Source organism: Sceloporus undulatus, chromosome 1 (genome assembly GCF_019175285.1).
Source record: "Sceloporus undulatus isolate JIND9_A2432 ecotype Alabama chromosome 1, SceUnd_v1.1, whole genome shotgun sequence".
In the NCBI taxonomy this organism is placed as follows: Eukaryota; Metazoa; Chordata; class Lepidosauria; order Squamata; family Phrynosomatidae; genus Sceloporus; species Sceloporus undulatus.
Window position 1 is genome coordinate 360015042 of NC_056522.1, and position 21205 is coordinate 360036246.

Below are 21205 nucleotides of genomic sequence, written 5' to 3' on the forward strand. Positions count from 1 at the left end.
GAGAGGGGGCGTGGCCTTTGAAAAGAACTCCGCTATTGGCCCGAGGGCGCGCGAGTGACAGCCAGAAGGAAGGGGCGTGGCTCCCTCCTAACCGTTGGCCTGCCAAGGGGAGAGTGGGTGTGGCCTTATGGCAGGAACTCCGCTGTGGTCATTGGAGCCTGCGAGAGAGGGGGCGTGGTTATCCCCTAACCGTTGGCCTGTCTGGGAGAGAGGGGGCGTGGCCTTTGAGAACAAATCCGCTGCGGCCATTGGATCCTGCGAGAGGAGGCGTGGCTCACGCATCTGTCTAGGCGAGTGGGCGTGGCCCCTGGAAAGAACTCCACCGCGGCCATTGGATCCTGCGAGGAGAGAGGGGGCGTGGCCCAGTTGCCACCGCCGGGCCTGGATGGCGCGGGTGAGGGGAGAGGCTTGAGGTGCCTATGGTCTCGCGGCGGTAGTCTCGCGAGGCGAGAGTTGGCGGCCGCCGCCGCTGCTTGGTTGCTTGTGGGGAGCTGGTGGTGTTTGTGTGGGAAAGGGAGGAGGAGGAGGAGAAAGAAGGGAGGCGAGCGAAGAGGAGGAGGAGGAGGCGGCTGTAGGCCCCGCTGAGGCGGCGGCGGGAGTAGCAGCCCTACCGGCGGCTAGCACCATGGCCTCGGGGGACACTCTCTACATCGCCACGGACGGCTCGGAGATGCCGGCGGAGATCGTGGAGCTGCACGAGATCGAGGTGGAGACCATCCCGGTGGAGACCATCGAGACGACGGTGGTGGGCGGCGAGGAGGAGGACGAGGAAGAGGAGGACGAGGAGGAGGAGGACGAGGAGGAGGACGAGTGCTGCGAGGACTGCGGCCCTCACCACCCGCCGCACCGCCGCCACCACCACCACCATCATCACCACCACCATCACCACCACCACCACCCGCCCATGATCGCCCTCCAGCCCCTCGTCACCGACGGAGACCCCAGCGGCGGCGGAGGAGGAGGCGGCGGCGGCGCCGTGGTGGGCTCCGGGGGCCAGCTCCACCTGCACCACCACCCGCACCACCAGGAGGTCATCCTGGTCCAGACCCGGGAGGAGGTGGTCGGCGGGGACGACTCTGACGGCCTGCGCGCCGACGACGGCTTCGAGGACCAGATCCTCATCCCGGTCCCGGCTCCGGTCGGAGGGGAGGACGAGTACATCGAGCAGACGCTGGTCACCGTCGCCGCCGCCGGGAGCAAAGCCGGAGCAGGCGGAGGGAGCGGCTCTTCCTCGGGGCGCGTGAAGAAGGGCGGCGGAGGCAGCGGCAAGAAGAGCAGCAAGAAGAGCTACTTGGCGGGCGGCGTGGTCGGAGGCGGCGGCGGCGGCAGCGTGGTCGGAGGAGGCGTCGTGGGGGCGGACGGAGGCGCCGCGGCCGTGGTCAGCGGGGTGGGCAGCGCCCGCAAATGGGAGCAGAAGCAGGTCCAGATCAAGACCCTGGAGGGGGAGTTCTCGGTGACCATGTGGGCCTCGGGTAAGAGCAGGCGCCTCCCGGGCGTTTTGTTTTGAAAGGAGGCCATGTTTGGAGGAGGAGGAGGCGGCAGGATGGGCGCCGCCATGTTCCTTCCTCGCAGGGCAAGTATGGCGGCGGAGGAGGCTTCTTCCCCCCTAAAAAGATGGCGGGGCCCTGTGCTCCTGCCTGGCTCCCTCGCGGGGGGAGAGGGAAGATGGCGCCGGACCCGCCAAGATGGCGGCCGAGAGAGAAGCAGAGAGAGAGAGAGAGGACCGCCGCGCTCCCTCCTCCTCCTCCTCCTCCCCCCCTCCTCCCTGCTTGGCTCAGCCGCTCCAGGACTAGGCCGCAATGGCGTAGTTTCTGAGGGAGGAGGAGGAGGAGGGGAAGCGAGGCGAGGCGGGGCGGGAGACGGCGGAGGCCTTTCCGCACAGACACAGAGACGTCCCCCTTCTCTTTTTTCTTCTACTCCTCTTCCTTCCCCGCTTCCTCCTTCTCCTCTTCCACCTTTCTCTCCTCTTTCTTTGCCCTCAGCACATGCCTCCCCTTCCTTTTCTCCCTTTCCTCCTTCCCTTATTCTTATTCCTCCTCCTCTTCCCTCCTATTCCTCTCCCTGCACCCAGACATATACGTCCCCCTTTCTCTTCTTCTCCTGCCCTACTTCCTCCTTCTCTTATTCCTCCTCCTCTTCCCTCCTTTCTCACATTCCTCCCCTCTTTGCTCTCAAAGATGCATGTCCCCATTTCTTTTCTCCCCTGCTTCCTCTTTCCCTTCCCTCCATTCCCTCAGTTCTCTCATTTCTCTCCTCTGTCTTTGCCTCCAGACATCTACATCCCCCTTTTTCCTTGTCTTCTTTCGCCACCTCTTTGGGGGGTGCTTTGATTGTGAGCTCCTGCATGGCAGGGGGCTTGGACTGGATGGCCCTTGTGCCCTCTTCCAGTTCTATGATTTCCCCCTCCTTTCCTTCAATTCTCTCCCCCTTCTCTCTCTCTCTCTCTCTCTCTCTCATTTTCTCTCTCCTGTCTTTCCCCCCACACATTCCTCTCCTTTTCTTCTGCCCCACTCTTCCTTCTCTTCTTCTTTTTCAGCTCCTTTCCTTCAGTTCTCTTTCTCTCTTTCCCCCTGCTTTCTACTTTGTTTACCTGCTTCAGACCTGCTTTTTGGCTTTTTTCTTGACTGGCTTCAAGTCGTGGTGACCATACTATCCTGGAGTTTTCTTGGAGAGTTTACTTCAGAGGAGGGTTTTGGGGTTTCTTTTTGCCAGAGCCCCTCTCTGAGGCTGGGAGAGGGTGCCTTGCCCATAGTCACCCCTGGTTGGTTTATGTGGACAGGCCTGGGATTCAAACACTGGTCTCCCAGAATCCTGGTCCAGTTCTCAAACCAGGGAAACCCAACACACTGCAGAAGTAACCCAGTTTGAGACAGCTTTAACTCCTGGCTGAGTGCTAGAGAATTCTGGGAACTGTAGTTTTGTGAAACATTTAGCCTTCTCTGTGAGAAAGCTCTGGTGCCATAACAAAGTACAGCTCCCACAATTCCCTAGCACTCAGCCAGGGCAGTGAAAGCAGTCTCAAACTGGATTATTTCTGCAGTGTGTTTTGCACCCAGGATGCCAGGCTGGCTCTGCTTCTCAGAGATCCCTTCAGTATCAGTTTCCCTCTTGTGTTCCCTCTCCTCATTCTTATCTCTAACCCTCCTAGTTCCCCTCTTCCTAGTTTCTCCTCAGCCTTTTCTTCTTTCCTTCTCCTGCCTCACCTCCTCACATCCTTTCCTTCCCAGCCCTGGCCTCACCAGTGCCTCTTCATTTCCTTTTCCCACTTTCCCCCTTGGCACCTTTATTTTCCCCTCCTTTTTTCTTCCTGTCTTCCTTACCCGAACTGAATATTCCCTGACCAAATTCATTGGGGGGGAGGAAAGAGGGAGAGGGCAGTTCAAGAGCTGGAAGCCCCTGTTGAGGACACCACCATGGTTTCCTGTTTTGGGAGGTAGCCCTGACAGTGCTTCCATGCTGTTAGAAAAGTTCCACAGCCCAGCCAGGATTCAAACCCTGGTCTCCAGAGTCGTGGTCCAGCACTCAAACCACAACACCTTCTCAAGTGTTGCGGTTTGAGTGCTGGACCACAACTTTTGTGACCGGTTCAAATCCTGGCGGGGCTGCGGCAACCCACCGGGTGACCTTGGGCAAGTCACATTCTCTCAGCCTCTGAGGAAGGTAAGGGCAAACCTCCTCTGAACAAATCTTGCCCTAAGGCACACCATAACAACCATGGGCAGTGCTTCCATACTGTTAGAAAAGGTTCTTGGTCGGTGTCCTTTCCTCCTCAGGCAAAGCCCTTTCTAAGCAACAAAATAAAGTCGGTGGCCTCTGTCAAACATACTGAAGGAATTCTAGCCATGTTAGTCCAGAAAATCAGTATGCAAAGGGCTCTTGTAATACCTTAGAGACTGACTGTAAAAAAGAAGCTGGGAGGAAGTAGGCTCAAGTCTACAAAAGCTCATACTCCCGGGTTCTTTCTTTCAGTCAGTCTGTCTCAAAGGTGCTACATGATTGATCCCTTTGCATGCTGTAGGAAGGAAGCTTTCTTCTCTTTTTCACCTATTCTATCATGCAGTGGCAGCTTGAATAGTTAAGGGACCTTAAAGAGGTCTAAAATAGGCCTCTCTAACACTGACATCAGCTCTGGAGGAAAGAGGTGGATCTTCTTGACACTGGAGGCTGGCTCTCTGGCAGCATATCAGGGAAAGAGAGAGCCTCTCACTTGCAAGCTATGCTGCCCATGATTCAGGCCTGGCATTCTGTATTTTATACACAGCAGGTGTATGGAGCGGAGGGGAGCCGGTGTGGTTTGGGCATTGGACTTTGACTCTGGAGACCCATGTTCAGATCCCTGCTCACCCATGGAGACCCACTGGGTGGCTTTGGGCAAGTTACAGTCTCTTGGCCTCAGAGGAGGACAAAGGCACACCCCTCTTTAGGGTCACCAGAATTCAGAAACAAAGGCATATACAATGAGAAATATGGAGCTGACACCCACTCCCCCCCAGTTCCAGAACTTAAATGTTTGTAAATAGACCCAAGCAATTTTGGGGGGATTGCATGGGGAGACATGTGATCTTAGGAAGTCAAAAAGTGATTTTAGGAAGTCCTAATTTGGCATCTTCAGAAAAGAATTGCTTTTTAAAAGTGTCACACTGTAATTCTGTGACTGTATAATTTCAGTTTTACTTGTTTGATTAAAGTTTCTAAGCTTTTAAATCAGTTTTTCCAATTAAAAAGGCACATTTCCTTCCAGAGTAAAGCAGCTACAACAGTAGTGGTTACAGTCCTATAAAAATTACAGCATTCTGGTTTGCAGTTAGACTTTTATAGCTTTATAATATTATTAACTAAATAAATGTCAGGAAACCGTATAATCCAAAATCTTTGACCTACATGTATTTTGTGATGATGTTGCATAGACAAGAAAGAGAATTGTTGACAAGGCCCAAAACACACTGGAAAAATAATCCAGTTTGAGACTGCTTTAGCTGCCCTGGATCAATGCTAGGCAATTCTGGGAACTAGTTTCGTGAGACATTTAGCCTTTTCTGTCAGAGAGCTTGAGTGCTGCTATAAACTACAATAAACCCAGATTCCCTGGCACTGAGCCAGGATGGTTAAAGTAGTCTCAAACTGGATTATTTCTGCAGTGTGTTTTGGACTATAGTCCAAATATCTGCAAACAAAAGACTAGCAAGATCACTTGCATGAAGGCTACTTTGCTTCTTTGGAAGCCCCAGCCACTCTTCTGTGGAATTACAGTCTGATCATGTGGATATTTACCCAGAATTTTTCAAAACTTTAGATTTAGAAGTGGCTGGTAGTTCACAGGGAAATTGCTATTTGATTACTGTATTAGGTTAAAGGTAAAGTTTCATGTCGCTTGTTCTGGAGTCATAAATAACTTCAAAAATGAATTCACTGTAAAGCTTAGGTAGTTGAAAAGCATACAGCATATATTTGTAGGCATGATTCTTGTTGCATCTGCACTGCAGAAATAAACCAGCTTGACCCCCACTTTAACTGCCATGGCTCAGTGCTATGGAATCCTGGGAATTTTAGCTTATTGTGGCACCCAAGCTCTCTGACAGAAAAGGTTCAATGTCTCACAAAAGTACAATTCCCAGCATTTCACAGTATTGAGCCATGGCAGTTAAAGTGGTGTCAAATTTCTGCAATGCAATTGCAGCCTCTGTTTGGTGAGACATAGGGTGGTATTTCTTGAATGCTAACATCTGTGGTGACTTGATTGTGTTTCCATCCAATAGAGAACCCACAGAAATAAACCCTTGATTAATGTATATGTAATTTATAAGTTCAGCATTAAATCAGCCTTTTTTTTATTTCACTTTTTAAAAAATATTTAACTCAGTGGGTTGGGGTCAAAACTGTTAAATGCTGCAATTTGAAACACACTTGCCTAAAACTAAGCTCTGTGAAGTTGGAGTTGCCTGTAAATGTACATGGATAGTTCTGTTAAGCTAACTGAATTTAGGTTCAGTTAAATATGTTTATTAGAAAATGTATATTCTGTTTTATATCTTGAGATCACAGGTTAGCAAAATAAATGTTATAAAGAGTTTAAAACCATAAAAATATAAACAAACCAGAAAGCATAAACAATTTTACACAGTAAAACAACTTTAAAATGTTTCAAAAACACTTGTTCATGTACATTTTGGAAGTAAAAAAAATTGGGATCAAAAAGACTTAATAAAAAAACATGTTTTAACTTGGTGGTAGAGTGAGCCCAAAGTTAATGTCAATTGAAACTCCAAACTGTGCCACACCAGAGAAGGCCTTCCCTCATTCCCTCCTGCTGCTATTGTTCCCATCAGTGAGGACATCAGGGCAGATTGTTAGAAAGTGTTTGTAGGTCCCAAGAGGTTAAGGACTTGCTTGTCATCACCAGCATCTTTACTTAAGATCAGACATTTATTGTCAGTGAATGCTGTTCCTTTAATATTGATGTCACATGGTTTTTGTAGGATTTTTAAAACAGCAATCTCACTGCAGCTTCTTCTGAGTCATCTTCAAGGGCTGCCTCAGGTAGCGCACACTGCAGTAAAGTAATCAGAAAATGACCAGCGTATGGACTACTGAGGCAAGGTTATCCCTGTCCGAAGAAGCTGGCAGATCATTTGAGGTTAGCCTTGTGCACTACAAGCCATGGAGTCTGCTGGCTCAGTGCTAGGTAATAGTTCTCTGACAGATCAGGCTAATTGTCTCACAGTTAGGTACACTTCTCAGAAATCCCTAGCATTGAGCCAGGGCAGTTAAAGAGGTCTCAAACTAGATTATTTCTGCAGTATGTTTTTGATCTGAGAAAGATCCAGAATACTAACAGACTGTGTACCTGCTCCCTCAGTGGGAGTACAGCCTCATTCATGATAGGCAATTTACCCAGTATGTTTCGTATGCTTAGTGATTGAACATACTGGTTTTTATGAAATTTTATGAAACTCAGTTGCAATAAACTGAATTATATCATAATTTATGCATAAAACTGACTTGCTGTTAAGGTGTACAGTGGACCCTTGTTATACGCTGGGGTTTGGTTCCAAGATCTCCCGTGTATAACAAAATCCGTGTATGCTCAAGTCCCATTAAGTATAATGACAGAGCAAAATGGTGTCCCTAATAAAAAATGGAACATCAAGGTAAATTTATACTTTTTTGGAACATTTTCAAACTGTGTATGCTTGAATCCGTGTATAAGAAGGGCCGACTGTATAAGCATTTTTGAAATCTGTGCTGAAACATGCCTACGAAATCAGAAGTATTAATGAAGTGCCTTGCTGAATTTCTGAGTTACAGTGTTGGGAAGCAGTTTTTACTAAATAATTTACTGCATTATAAGAGTATGGTGAGGTGTAATATTAGAAAATGGGGCATCAGATAATTTGTGGGATGAAATAAGTTTTGTAGATATAAGGAGTATGAATCTGAACTCTGGAGAAGGACAGATGTAGCCACAAAACATACCTTACAGACTTTTTCACCCAGTCCTTTAATTTCTGGTGAAAGCCCACCCCCACCCCAATGTCATATGTTATGTTTTTATCCCTACTAAAGTTTTTAGTACTGAGATACTGTAAGTCCAAAATACACTGCAGAAATAATCCAGTTTGAGACCACTTTCACTGCTCTGACTCAGTGCTGGGGAATCTTGGGAACTGCAGATTATTGGGACACCAGATCTCTCTGACAGAGAAGGCTAAGTGTCTCACACTAAACTACAGTTCCTAAGATTCCCTAGGATTGAGCCAGGGCAGTGAACGCGGTCTCAAACTGGATTATTTCCACGGTGTGTTTTGGACCTTAATGATCTTTCTGTAGCCATAGTTTTAAAAACCACATTCTCCTGTAATTGGGTTTTCTGTGTTTCATGAAATTTGATATGTTGGGTGGAGAATGTCTATTGCAGCTTGAAAATACAAGGTCACAATAGCGAAATAACACATGCAGTCTAGTGTAATGAGTGTTTATTCAGAAGCAACATCTCCCGATATCAGTGTTGCTTTCTTTCTAGTTAGTGTGAATAGAACTGTGGATGTAGATGCTGTGTGTTTCTTTTCTTTGTGTGTGTGTGTGTGTCAACTTACCTTTCAGCTTTGGGGGACTAAATGAATTTGATAGGGTTTTCTTAGGCAACTACCTTTCTCAGGTAGTTTTGCCAGTTCCTCCCTCTGAAATCTAGCCTACAGCACCTGGCATTTGTTGGCGGTCTCCCATTTAAGTACTGACCAGGGCTGACCGTGATTAGCTTCCAAGGTCTGATGGGATCTGGTGCCTTTAGGATATTTATGTTTTCGTTATATACATATGGGGCTTTGTCAGAGTAACTAGCTGTATAATCCCGAAGCAGTTGTGTTTTCTCAAAGTCTTGAGAATGAGTAATAGAGAATAATGATCTGTCATAAAGACCCAGGCAACTGGCACCAAGTTTAAGTATGGTCTTTTGGAATCTAATCATTTTATCCAGTTTGCATATGTATATTTTAGCTGTTTAAACTTGATTCAATTCATTAGATAATTAATCATAATTTTAGAGAGTAAAATTATATTTTATGTTTTCAGTTTTAAATTCTTTAAATTGATTTTATTATACGCTGCCCTGAGTTCTTTGGATACAGGACGGAATATAAATATTTTGCTGACCAGAGTGAGGATGGTGGGAGCAGTTGCAGCAGCATGAGCTTGGGTTTTCAGGTGCCCTTTAAAGAGTTTGATTATCTTAATAGTACATTTGTTGGTGGCTTATATAAATGACATTGGTTTTGGGCTCAGGTTTCTTTAATGGTGGCTTCATGAGATTAGCATCAAGACCAGAGCATTTGTAATATTTGATAACTGAAACATCTTCCATCCTGTATAAACGCTGTTATAACAGCCTTTCTTACAAAGTAGTGACATACATATTTGCATAGGCTCACTGTTGTGTTTTGTGTAGCTAAGCAGCTCTTGAGACATCCACTGTATGTACTGTATAAACTAATTCTCTCCCTTTTGTGTTCATGATTGGTCTGTCACACGCTTCCTTTGACAGGCAGTTGCAGATATAGGGATGTGGGTGTTCTGGGTATTTCCCTGAATCCCACCACCATGAAAGGGACATGGCCAATATGCACTTTTTGTTCAGAAATTCTCACTTGTGATTATGTTTATTAAAACAGGAAAAATACATCCCACAAAACAGATTGGATCTAGTTCAGAATATTTAGAGTGTGAGGAAGTCAGCAAAAATGATTTAACAGATCTGCCTGTCACTGTAGTTGGATATACATTATCAGCAGTCTGAGTGCTGGAATACAAACCCCATCATCCTCACTCATCATGGCAAATGGTCACATATTGGTGAAGGTTGCTCTGTGCTTTACACTATGAATAACAGGAGGTACTAAAATAGTTCAGGAAAATGTTTTAAGAATGTATGCAGAAGTAGAATTGTTTGGTATCTTATATCCATTCATCCCCTTAGTGTTGTATTTGATTTGTGATGTCAGGCTCCTGATCACCAAGCCCTGAACAGGTGCTATATAGCCTGGTCCAAGATGTAAAATTTTAAGAAATTTTGAAGTTAATGTGTGAGAAGTAGATGCTATTCCTGAAAACCCCAATAATGTCTCCTTAGAGTCTGGATTTTGTGGAATGGAGCTAACTAGGCTGCAGTACTGATGCAGGTTGAGTACTGAATGTTTTGGATTTTGAATTTTGGAATACAGTATTTGCATATACATAATGAGATATCTTAGAGATTGGACCTAAGTTTACAAATGAAATTCATTTATGTTTCATATGCATCTTATACACTTTGCCTGAAGGCAGTTTTATACAATATTTTTATTAATTTTTCCATGATAGAAACATTGTGTACACTGAACCATCAGGAAGAAAAGGGGTCATTATCTCAGCCACCCATGAAGAACATTTAAGATATTGGAGCGTTTTGGATAAAGGATGCTCAACCTGTAGTAACAAATTAAACTTGCAGTACAATTGGCATTTATGTTTTGACATATCGAGGTGACACAGATGGTCAGGCAGAGTTCTTTCTTTCAAGCATGTAGAAAATACAGGAAGTTGCAACGTATGTGATAGTCTTTCTTCTTCTTCTTTTAAAATTAGCAGTACTAACTGCTGGGGTTGATGAGCTACATTATCCCATAGAATTCCCAAAACAAAAATTCAGCCACTAAATGGCTTTTTTGCTGCATTTAGTTGCTTTTTACACCCACTTGTCTGTTCTGGGCCTGGATGGAGTAAAAGGATCATAATCGGGCATAAATAGAAGGAGGGGTGTGGAACACCCTCAAACGCAGCAAAAGATCTTCACCAAAATGATTTCTGCTTTGTTTTCCTACCAGAATATTTTGCACCTCAAATCTTTGGTGGGTAGGTGGTCTTGAAGGTCTTGAGGGTCAAATTTCCACACTTCACATCTAAAATATTGTTTAATAGCATTTTTCCTATTTGAACAGACAGGGAATTGTATTTAGCTAGTAATAACACTCAAGCTATTTTAAAAAACACAAGCAATCTGCTCCCCTTCAACTTTACAACATTATTATTGTATGTAAAATGTTCAGTGGAGCATTCCCATTTCTTACTAGGTTATGTCCATTAATCTGAATTCTTACCTGTTGGGGTGCAGCTGAAATAGGGATAAATATTACCAAAACACAGTCATAATAAGTGAATTGAGCAATTTGTTGATGAATAGTACTGGAAATACTAGAAAATTAATAATGTTGGGCTAAATGACTACATGCTAAGATAAGGGGAAATTTATCTAGATAGCATAGTGAAATAGTGAGTAATGTAGGAAATAATATTAATGGCATGAGGGCAAGAAACAAGGCAACTGATGCAAACAATAATATTATCTTTTGTGGTAGTTTAACTTTCCTAGCTTTTCTGACTGAATAGAATTTAAGTGTCATATTCAAGAGAAACCTATAGTTCTAGTATGGTGTAGTGGTCAGCAGGTCTAAGCATGCATCTGCAACACAATTAAGAAAAGTAGCCTGGTGTAGGACCATGAGAGACTGGGTTTCGAATGTATGCTGAGCCACGGAAACCTAATGGGTGGCCTTGGAGAAGCAAAACTTAGCCTTGGGAAAGGCAACAGTAAATCTTGCCAAGAAACCCCGAGGTATGGTTGCCATAAGCTGGAAACAGCTTGAAACTACTCTCCAACAGAATGAAAGAAAACAGAGGTAACAAAAGGCGTTAAGAACATAAAGTCTAGCAAGATACAGAAAGAAGAGACAAGTTGACAAAGAAAAAAAAACTATTATGCATAGAGAACGGACTATTTCCTATGATGAGCAGAAATGAATTCAGCACCAGCTTCCTTTCAGAAAAGGCAATAGGCCTGTCCTTTCAGTTGCTACAGTGCCCATTTGCACTGACTTATCTGCATCCAAAGTGACTGTCCCTGCATGTCCCAAGACTCATCATAGAGATTTGAGAGACTAGGGTGCTTATACGGAAAACCGTCTTGATGTTACTATTGTTTCTGGACTAGGCATCTGAAGAAATAGTTGGTAGCTTTGAGTCCTGAGTTGGCCACATAATGGACTTCCATCATCTCACTCACATGTTAGATTTGTTTATGAAATTTCTTTAAATATCCCTTTTTGTTCACACTTTTCCTAAACAGGATCTTCATGGGTTGTTAAAAGTTCTTGTAAAAGCCAAATAAAGACAGGATTTGAACTTAAACTATTTGGTCCTGTCTCTAATAATGATTACCTTAGCAAGAAGAGGAGTGCAGAGTTCAGTCTCATGTCTGGTCTTGAAGAGTTATGTATTTTTAACCATTGCAGTATTGTTTTCAGAACAAAGACTAATTTTTTACCCAAGGTAAATTTGCTATTCTGCAGAGAGCAAGGGGTAGTGCTTCTCTCCTATTTCCAGTCACCAGATGAACTAAGGGTGCCATGCAGGGTATATCTGTACGAGACAGTGAGATGAGGCTATCAGGATTGCCATGCTCATTCTTTAAGAAAGTGTCTCAGGCATTTTTGTTTTGTGTTTTTTTTTTTTTTTTATGAGATAATGTGGAGTCCCTGATGCACAGGTACCTTTTGTTGAAGGGTTGCATGGGCGGGGGCTTACTTTTAGCTTACGCCACATATGAGGGGGTTACTTGAGCAGTTCCATGCATTTCATTCTGACCAGGCTAGAAATGGATATACCGTTTCAATTCTTCACCAGAAAATAGACAGTAATTGAACAATTGATTTCTAAGAACAACACAGCTTGACTATCCCTTATCAAGAATTCCAAAAGTGGCCGTGTGAGTGGTTGAGATGGTGACACCTTTGCTTTCTCATGGTTCACTGTACACACATATGGTTTCATGCACAAAATTTTTAAAATATTGCGTATAAAATTACCTTCAGGCCATGCGTGTAAAGTGCATACAAAACATAAGTGAATTGCATGTTTAGACTTGGGTCTCATCTTCAAGATTCCTCATTCTGTATGTCCATAGATCGCAAAATTTGAAAAAAAAAAATCAAAACACTTCTGGTCCCAAGTATTTTAAATAAGGAGACTTGACTATAATGTTTCCTTACTTTGCCAGATTCATTTGCTTTACTGTTCAGTACATATGTGTGCATTTTCCCATTTGTCCCAAGGATTACCCATGTACCCATGTGTTAATGAAAGCAAATTTAGGGCACTGTATTGGCCTGAAGAGAGTTAATTATGTTTGTGTGAGTACAATATGTGTATATGGAATTCATCTGCTAGTGTCTGGAACCAAATGTAACATGCTTTCTACATGTTCTTAAGAAAGAGTTGGATGAGAAATTCTAGAATTGTGAAGTTTAGCAAGCATTTCCCTCTTAGTTCAGCAGAAATATTTTCATGCAGCTGTGTCTCAGCTGACACAGCAAGTGCCAACCCTTGCTATGTCAGTTAGGAGAAAGCCAATATGAGTAATAGCCATGTTTGTAAATTTGTCATTGTTTAGTCAGCTTTCCCACTATTTGTTGTCAAATCAATAAACTAGAATTATTTATTTTAAAAAAGTACGATGTTGCCATGTTTTTAATGTTAACCAGTTGCAGAATTTCTTTAAAGAACATATATAAATATTTGAAATATATAAATGTGATAAACATAGCAAGGTTGTGTCTTTGATAGTTAGAAAAAGGAAAACAAAACTGCTAGTGAATAGCCAAATTTTAAAAAGTCAACTATCTTCTAATACATCACAGCAACAGATTTTACACTTAGCACATATGTCTTTGTATTTGTATCTTTGTCAGGCTGTGCAGTTTGGTTTAATTTCCATAGTGTGAACCTGGCAGCTGAATTCAGCTCCAAGTTAAGAGGGAGATTCCCGTAAAAATCCTAAAAGGTCAGCTGCCATTTCAATAATCATACATATACTGGATTAAGCGGCAAATAATAGATTCTGTTGTGTGAGTCAGTGGTTATGATATTAGACTGGGACTTGGGAAATCTGTGTGCCATTGAGAGACATTTGGCTAATCAGTCTATCTGATGTAGTTCATAGGTTTTTGAGAATAAAAAGTGGGGAGGATGAGAGCATATATGCCATTTTTACCTCTTTGGAGGAAAGATAGCACAGAACTATAACAAATAAATATATAAACATGATAGACTTAACAACTGAGTTACTTCTCTTTGGGCACAGTGTTCATCTGAAAGGTGTAATTATTGTTTGGCCATTGTAACTGGTGCCTTATATTTAAATGCCATGCAGATTGTAAGTTTTTATTCAGTAACTTTTAAAAATGAATGTTATTTTACCTTTTGAACTCTTCATAGATATCTAGTTTGTGCTGTTTGTTTTTGTGCACAGAACTATCTAGATTAGTACCTTAGTTCAGTACTATTCCTAGTTAAGAGTAAATATTTCCCCTGCTATTAGTGTTGTCCTTCGTAGATGTTAAATCAAAATTCAGTTTGCTCTAATCATTTCAGATGACAAAAAAGACATTGACCATGAGACTGTGGTGGAAGAGCAGATTATCGGCGAGAACTCCCCTCCAGACTACTCAGAATACATGACGGGAAAGAAACTGCCACCTGGAGGAATACCTGGCATTGATCTTTCGGATCCGAAACAGTTGGCTGAATTTGCTAGGTAAGAGAAGTGTTCTAGTCAGTACACTGTTTAGTTTCATACATTCATATATCTTGGTGAGGTTGGATTTTTTGTTGTTTCAAATTGTGACTATGGGGATGACATTTATCCTAGGTGTAGTAAAGTATTCATAAGATACAATATGTGTTTTATGTATTTACATTTTTATTTAAACAAACTATTTGAGGCCACTTTTAAGAGTGGCATTTTCTCACTCGTGAAGAGTTTTGCTGTTAGCCAATTGGAATTATTCAGAAGCATTATTGTTCAGGTGAAAGTGCCCACAAAGTCCATTTCTTGTTTTGAAATTTTTGATGTAGTGCAGTAGGCAAAGCCCAAGATCTCTTCAAAGGATGTAAACTTGTCAGAATACAGACCCTACTACAGACTATTTGAATCCCATGCCATATTCCTCAAGACTCCTCTCCCTTCAGCTTTGGGCTCCCTTTCCATAAATATATAAACTCATTCCAAGAGCTCCATTCTCTTTCTAACATGCCCTTTGTGATGTTTTAGTCCCAGCCAAATTGATAACTTTCTCTTCCCTCACAGAAGCTGGTCTGTAAACTGTTTAATTTCCTGAGCAACTGAATAGTCCATGCCACAACACCAGCTCAGCCAAACAGTCAGAGGCTTCGCTACCACAATTACAATACAGTATAGATGGTTTTTGACAGAGGGGTTCTTTGCTAATACAAAGCAGATAAGAAGGTATGTGTTGTTCACTGATCAATTCTGTTGTGTTCTTTTTCTGTAAGAATGAAGCCAAGAAAAATCAAAGAAGATGATGCTCCAAGAACGATAGCATGTCCTCACAAAGTGAGTGAAATATTATGATTGTTGAATCAATTGCAGGTCAAATCTAATTGCTTCGTAGGACTATATTTAAATACGTAAGCTAATGTGTCATATTCCATTTTAACATCTCCTCTTAATAGTAATATTTTGATACAGTGGTACCCCGGGATACGAATGCGCCGCCTTACGAAATTTCCGGGTTACGAAAAAAATCCATTAAAAAAACTGTTCCGGGTTACGAAGGTTATTTCGGGTTACGAAAAATTTTTTGGTGCTTTTCGGCGCTTTTTCGCACGAAATCGCGGCTTTTCCCCATTAGCGCCTATGGCATTTCGGCTTGCGAATGCTTTTCGGGTTACGAAAGCGGCGGCGGAACGAATTAATTTCGTAACCCGAGGCACCACTGTATTTAATTCTTCTTACGGAGAGGTTTTATGATTACAAAGGCTACCTAATTTTTTTCAAACATCCGTGAATTGATGGCGTAATACTTTAATACCTGTACTGCAGCCACTCACTCATAAACCGTAACGTTGCAAGTTCAGTACCAGCCAAGGGCTCAAACTCGACTCAGGCTTGCATCCTTCAGTGGTTGCTAAAATGAGTACCCAGATTGTTGGGTGCAATTAGCTTATACATTGTAAACTGCTTAGGGAGTGCTTCATTGCACTGATAAGCGGTATAGAAATGTTATTGCTATTGCTAAGGTAGCAAAGGAATCATAACTTTTAGGGTGAAGAAAAAGTAGTACATTAAAAAGAAAAGAAATTGAGAATGATGTGACAAAAATTACAAGATAATTGATTTATAAATGCTGTTGCAGTTATGATTGGACTACTGGATAATGATTGTAAAGGATCATTTCCAATTGGACATCTAAATCAGCATGTTAATGGAATTTAGTTGCTGATGCATTTTTAATACATCATTTTATGACCTTTAGAATAATATTTCTGTGTGGTGGAGTGAGATTGGCTACAGCCTCACATGGCTGCTTCAGACAATATTGTGACTACTGTCATATTTGTCTGACTGTAAAACATACTGATGGGGAGCTATCTACCTTGTAACCACTAGAAGTTTACACACACACCCCCCCCCCCCTCAGAAGTGAGATATTTGGAATTAGACTCTTTCAAACTGAGAGCCTGTTCTGTTACTCCCTTCTGTTTTCCACACAGGCTCCATGCATTCAACTGACTTCTGTTGAAAAACTAGATAATTTACATCTTGGAAATTATGTGAAGCTAATGAAGCTTGTGATGTTGTTTTAAAGGGCTGCACAAAGATGTTCAGGGACAACTCAGCCATGAGGAAGCACCTGCATACTCACGGGCCTCGAGTACATGTCTGTGCAGAATGTGGCAAGGCCTTTGTAGAGAGCTCAAAGCTAAAGCGGCATCAGCTAGTTCATACTGGAGAGAAACCCTTTCAGGTAACTCTTTGAAAGTACTTTTAAGTTTTAAGTATTAAGTGTTGTTATCTACGGGCAATCCAAGTCTGGCTTTTTAAGGTCCAAGAAGGAATCCAAAAGAGCAGCATTAACTAGATTTCATATAAAACTGTGTGATTAGGTAACCCCAGCTGAAGGGCTCGAAAGATTTAAGTGTGTAGAACGAGTTTCATTCAGGCAGTTTCTTCCCTCCAACTTTCTTAAATATACCAGGGCATGAAAGCAAAAGGCATTTAATTACTAAACCTGCTGCTATCTCATCTCTCTTGACCATTCTTCCTCATGACTCACTGGAAGGTTTATGTGGGTATACTGTTGTATATTTTGACAGCACAGGTGTTTCTGAAAATATAGTAAATTGGATTAGTGCAGTATGCTCTGGTTTAACCAGTGCAATAAATTTCAGGATTATGGCACATTAAAATTGCAGGTATCTTTCCATGGTTTATCAGGTAGTTTGGAAGCAGGCCTTCATCAAGTAGCAAGTTATTCTTAACAAGATAAAAGTTTGAAATTAAATCACATTATCACTCTCCGTCCTCCCCCCCCCCCCCCCGTTTCTGATACTGGGCGCATTTCTTCACACTTCATTTTTGTTAGTGACTTAAAATAGTTGGAGGACTTCAAAGCAGTTGATGTAGATGGAGTGCAGTATTTTGAGAACGATTTCTCTCTTTTCTGACATGCTGCATTTTTCCACTACAGGCCAGGCCTCAGAGATTATGTAGGTGCGGGATGTCTTTCACTGATAAATCATACAGTCTAGTTTGCCAGATCAAGATGTACAAACTGGACAACATCATACACAAATTGTATGTTATTTTGTTTTCTCTGAGGTTCTTAGAATGTGCTTGTATGCAAACTGCTTCTTTTAGAACAAGAACGATACATCTGGACAGTGGAGAAATTCTGTTCACAGTCCTGTTTTTGACCATTCCTGTTTAAAAAAGATGAACTGCTGTTTTATGCCTAGGTGATAGATAGTAGAACAAATTTGCCATGCTCAGTATTAACAGTCATGTATGTAAAACAGACAGTAGCAGCATTTTACCAATCCTGTCTTTCCCATTTGCCTTTGTCCTGCTTTTAAATTGTAAAAATTATCCTGAACTGCTATGAACACAACAGTAGGAAGAAGAAAGGAACAAGTGATGCATACCACTTGGATTCCAGTAGATAAAACATTTTACATATCTCAAGAGTTTATTTAAATATTTATTAGTAGCTACCTCGGGTCAAGGGATTTTCCTCTGCCAAAATTGGGAAGACTGTGGCTCCCCTTCCCACTCCAGAAAAAAAAAAATCACTCAACTACACCTAAAAAAAGAAGCAATTGGGGCCAGATTGGGCATTTTTAGAAGCTTCTTTGGCTTGTTTCAGGACCAGCTGAGGCCTTTTTCTTAACTAGCAAGTGAATGAAAGATATTTCTAATTGGAAAGAATGTCCTTTCAAACTAAAACAGGCTGCGAAGGTGTGGGAAAACATGTTAAACCCCCCCCCCCCTCATTGACCCTAGAAGACTGGGTAGCATTTCAGCCAATTTTTAAAACTGTACTAAAAAAATGAAGGAGGGCTGGGGAGGTGGCTGTAATTCACAGGCCACACTTTGCTCATTGCTGATTTACACCATGTACTTATTCTCTACTCCTACCACAAGCATCATGTTTTGCAGTATTAATAGAATTGTGTGAGTTCTGCATCTTCACAGGAATACTTTTCTGGAATTCAGCAGCCTGAGCACTTCAGATTATTTTTTGAAACAAGCAGATTTTTAGTCCTTAATGACAGAGAGAGCATTAAAATGTTTATTTCACCGATGGACAAATTATTTTGGGAGATGGATCTTCAGACTTCAATCCAAATGTTAGTTTCAGCTATGGTAAACTCACTGAATTAATTGGAAATTGAGAGGTCAACCTGTACATAGGTTCCTCTTATTCAGTATGTCTGCTTTTCTTGAGACTTACAGCTTTAGCCTTCAGTGCTTTGGTTTGGTCTCTGCTCTTCGGTCATACATTGTTTCTGGCTCCTGCTAATTTCTCTCATTTGCCATCTGCTCTTCCTTTTATTGGGAGGAGGGTTCTTGCTATAAATCTTACTATTTGAAAGAAAAAATATGTAATAGATACAAATAAATAAACTTGGTTGTGAATTGGTATAAATAAAGTGTATTTTTCGGCAAAATTTGGATAGAATGATAACACAGAACTGCTCATAGATATGTGTTATGTTAGCTGGATTGCTCGTTCCTGCTTTAGAAATATATTGATATAGTTGGTGGCTAGTAATCTGGTTCAACTCTGTGTGAAGTAGCTTTATCTGTGTAAGATACCCATGCCAGACTTAATGTTATATTTTCTAAATAAGGCTTCTAGAACATTTTACTCTCCCACATGAACACAGCCCAATAGCTGGCCTAGGGTGACAGTAAGTCTTCTGTTTAGGCATCCCATCTGGGGCTCCAAAAAACAAGGGTTCTTCATGGTCTTTTTGCATATCCACAATTGGAACTCATCACAGCATATCTTTAAACTGTAAAGTAGGCAAGGTCTTCGCTCACCTTAAACAACCTGTACGGTGCTGTGTTTTCTGAGGAGAAAGTACCTGCTTTAAAAGGCAACAATTATTGTCTTGTCTATCTTACTTTTTTCATTCTGTTGTTGCTGAAGCAGTCAGATTCTGAAAGGGAAGATGCACTCCTGGGCTAATTCTCTGCCTGATGTGACAGCGCAGTATAGCTTTTATATAAGCAAATGATTACACTGATCTGGGTACAAACAAAATTAGTTGTGCTTCCATAATTAACATGTCCAATTCATTTCATCTGGACCCCAGAGCAACTTATATACTTTGGATCCAAACCAGTGTTACTGATAAACATCAGGAGTTCCCTGTAACATCTGGATAGCAGCCATGAGGCTGCAGTGGCCAGGGAGGTCTCTTTAGAGAAATAGAGGTTGAGAAGGCCCTGTAATTTGTACAGCAATGTAACACTTTTGCCTGCATACATAATTTTTAAATGTGGCTATATGGCTAAACTGTAGGTGTAAACATTCTGTTGCTGCTAGTTCTCCTATATGAATTGGCTACTTATGTTCAGGTTTCACATCTCAGTCTCATGAATAAGTATCCATGGGAGTTGAGAGATAGGGAGGAGACATCCCATGTAGTATGCAATGGTCAAAAACTTTCATTTTTTTAAAAAAAGCCCAATGTGTTTTGGCCTTATCACCAATTGGCTTTCTTCAGGAGCTATTCAGAAATTTCTGGAGTTGCAATCTGAATTCTTTATACAAGCTGACATTTCAGTTTCAAATTCAGTTGAGAGACAGATACATAAATCCCTCAGTGGTATCCTTTACTGACCAATTTGCAGTTTCTTTGCATGCCTTGTAGATGGAAAAGGTTATGTGGAAGCCTGCCAAGAACGAATAGGTCCTAGTTTCAATAGAACTCACTTCTGAGTAATTAGGGCCCAATTTTTGCATTGTAAGAATTAGAACCTTATTTTAACAGAAATTGTGTAACATGAAACAAGTTTTTTGCAAGTATTTCATATTGACACATGTTCCTAATGTGCTGTGTTTTCACTCAACAGTGCACATTTGAAGGTTGTGGCAAGCGCTTTTCACTGGACTTCAATTTACGCACACATGTGCGAATTCATACTGGAGACAGGCCCTATGTGTGCCCTTTTGACGGCTGTAACAAGAAGTTTGCTCAGTCAACTAACCTGAAATCTCACATCTTAACACATGCTAAGGCCAAAAACAACCAGTGAAATTCTGCAAGAAGAAAGCTCTTGAACTCAAAGCATCTTACCTTATGGTTGAAAATCAGTAAGCCTCCCCTTTGTATATTGTTTCTAGGAAAGAATTTAAAAAAACAAAAAAAGAACCCTTCGCGCCTAAAGGACTTTCTTTTGATAAAGTAGCAAAATAAACTGTAAGGCAGCATTGTTACAATGCTCAATTTTGCTCTGTAATTCGGTTTCAAGAGCATGGTGTTTTTCTAAAGCGTGGCCCCACCTGGAGGAGTCAGACAGTTCATGGACTTGCATCAAAGACAGTTCTTTCTACAACAGTGCTAAAATTGGACTTTTCACATTGTTATAAATATGAAGCTAAACTGTTGCTTACAATTTTTTAATTTTGTATTTTCCAAGTGTGCATATTGTACACTTTTTGGGGATATGCTTAGTAATGCTATGTGTGATTTTTTTCTGGAGGTTGATAACTTTGCTTGCAGTAGATTTTCTTTAAAAGAATGGGCAGTTACATGCATACTTCAAAAGTATTTTCCTGTAAAGAGAAAAAAAAGTTATATAGGTTTTGTTTGCTATCTTAATTTTTTTGGTTGTATTCTTTGATGTTAACACATTTTGTATAATTGTATCGTATAGCTGTATTGAAATCATGTAGTAACAAAATATTAGATGTGATTTAATAGTGTTAATCAACTTAAAACCATTTTAGTCACTTTTTTGGGAAAAATACTGCCAGATGCCAATGTTCCGTGTACTTTCTCTTTGCCTGTTCAGTTAAGGAAAGTGGTGCTCAGTTGTAGAATGTATTGTACAGGCACTGACCTTTTAACAACACCTGATATGTACATCCCATGTAATAGAGTGGGCAACAATAAACCAGTGGTCCTGAAGAAAGAATATGGCAGAAAATTATCTGTAAGCACAGCCTATTTTCTTCTGTTGTCCAGAACAAATTACAGTTCTTTAACCTCCCAGAATTTGGAAGATAAATAAAATTCAAGTTACCTTTACTTTTTTTTGCATTCAATTAAGGTTTTCTTTTTTTTTAAAGTGAGAGATGTATTTTCA

At 41.6% G+C, this 21205-nt stretch overlaps 1 protein-coding gene across 3 annotated transcripts; it reads left to right on the top strand.

Annotated features, from left to right (window-relative positions):
• The first annotated feature begins 385 nt into the window (after positions 1-385).
• Positions 386-21147, top strand: YY1 (YY1 transcription factor). Of its 3 annotated transcripts, none has more exons than XM_042473143.1 (6): positions 386-1472; positions 13969-14119; positions 14878-14938; positions 16194-16352; positions 17076-17182; positions 19970-21147. In XM_042473143.1, the coding sequence occupies exons 1-6, from the start codon at positions 626-628 to the stop codon at positions 20106-20108; spliced, it is 1464 nt and encodes a 487-aa protein (XP_042329077.1). In that variant the 5' UTR covers positions 386-625; the 3' UTR covers positions 20109-21147. The 3 variants fall into 3 exon arrangements, with proteins under 3 accessions (XP_042329077.1, XP_042329068.1, XP_042329085.1); XM_042473134.1 differs by having other exon boundaries at positions 388-1472; positions 13957-14119; XM_042473151.1 differs by lacking the exon at positions 17076-17182 and having other exon boundaries at positions 396-1472; positions 13957-14119.
• The last annotated feature ends 58 nt before the right edge of the window (positions 21148-21205 follow it).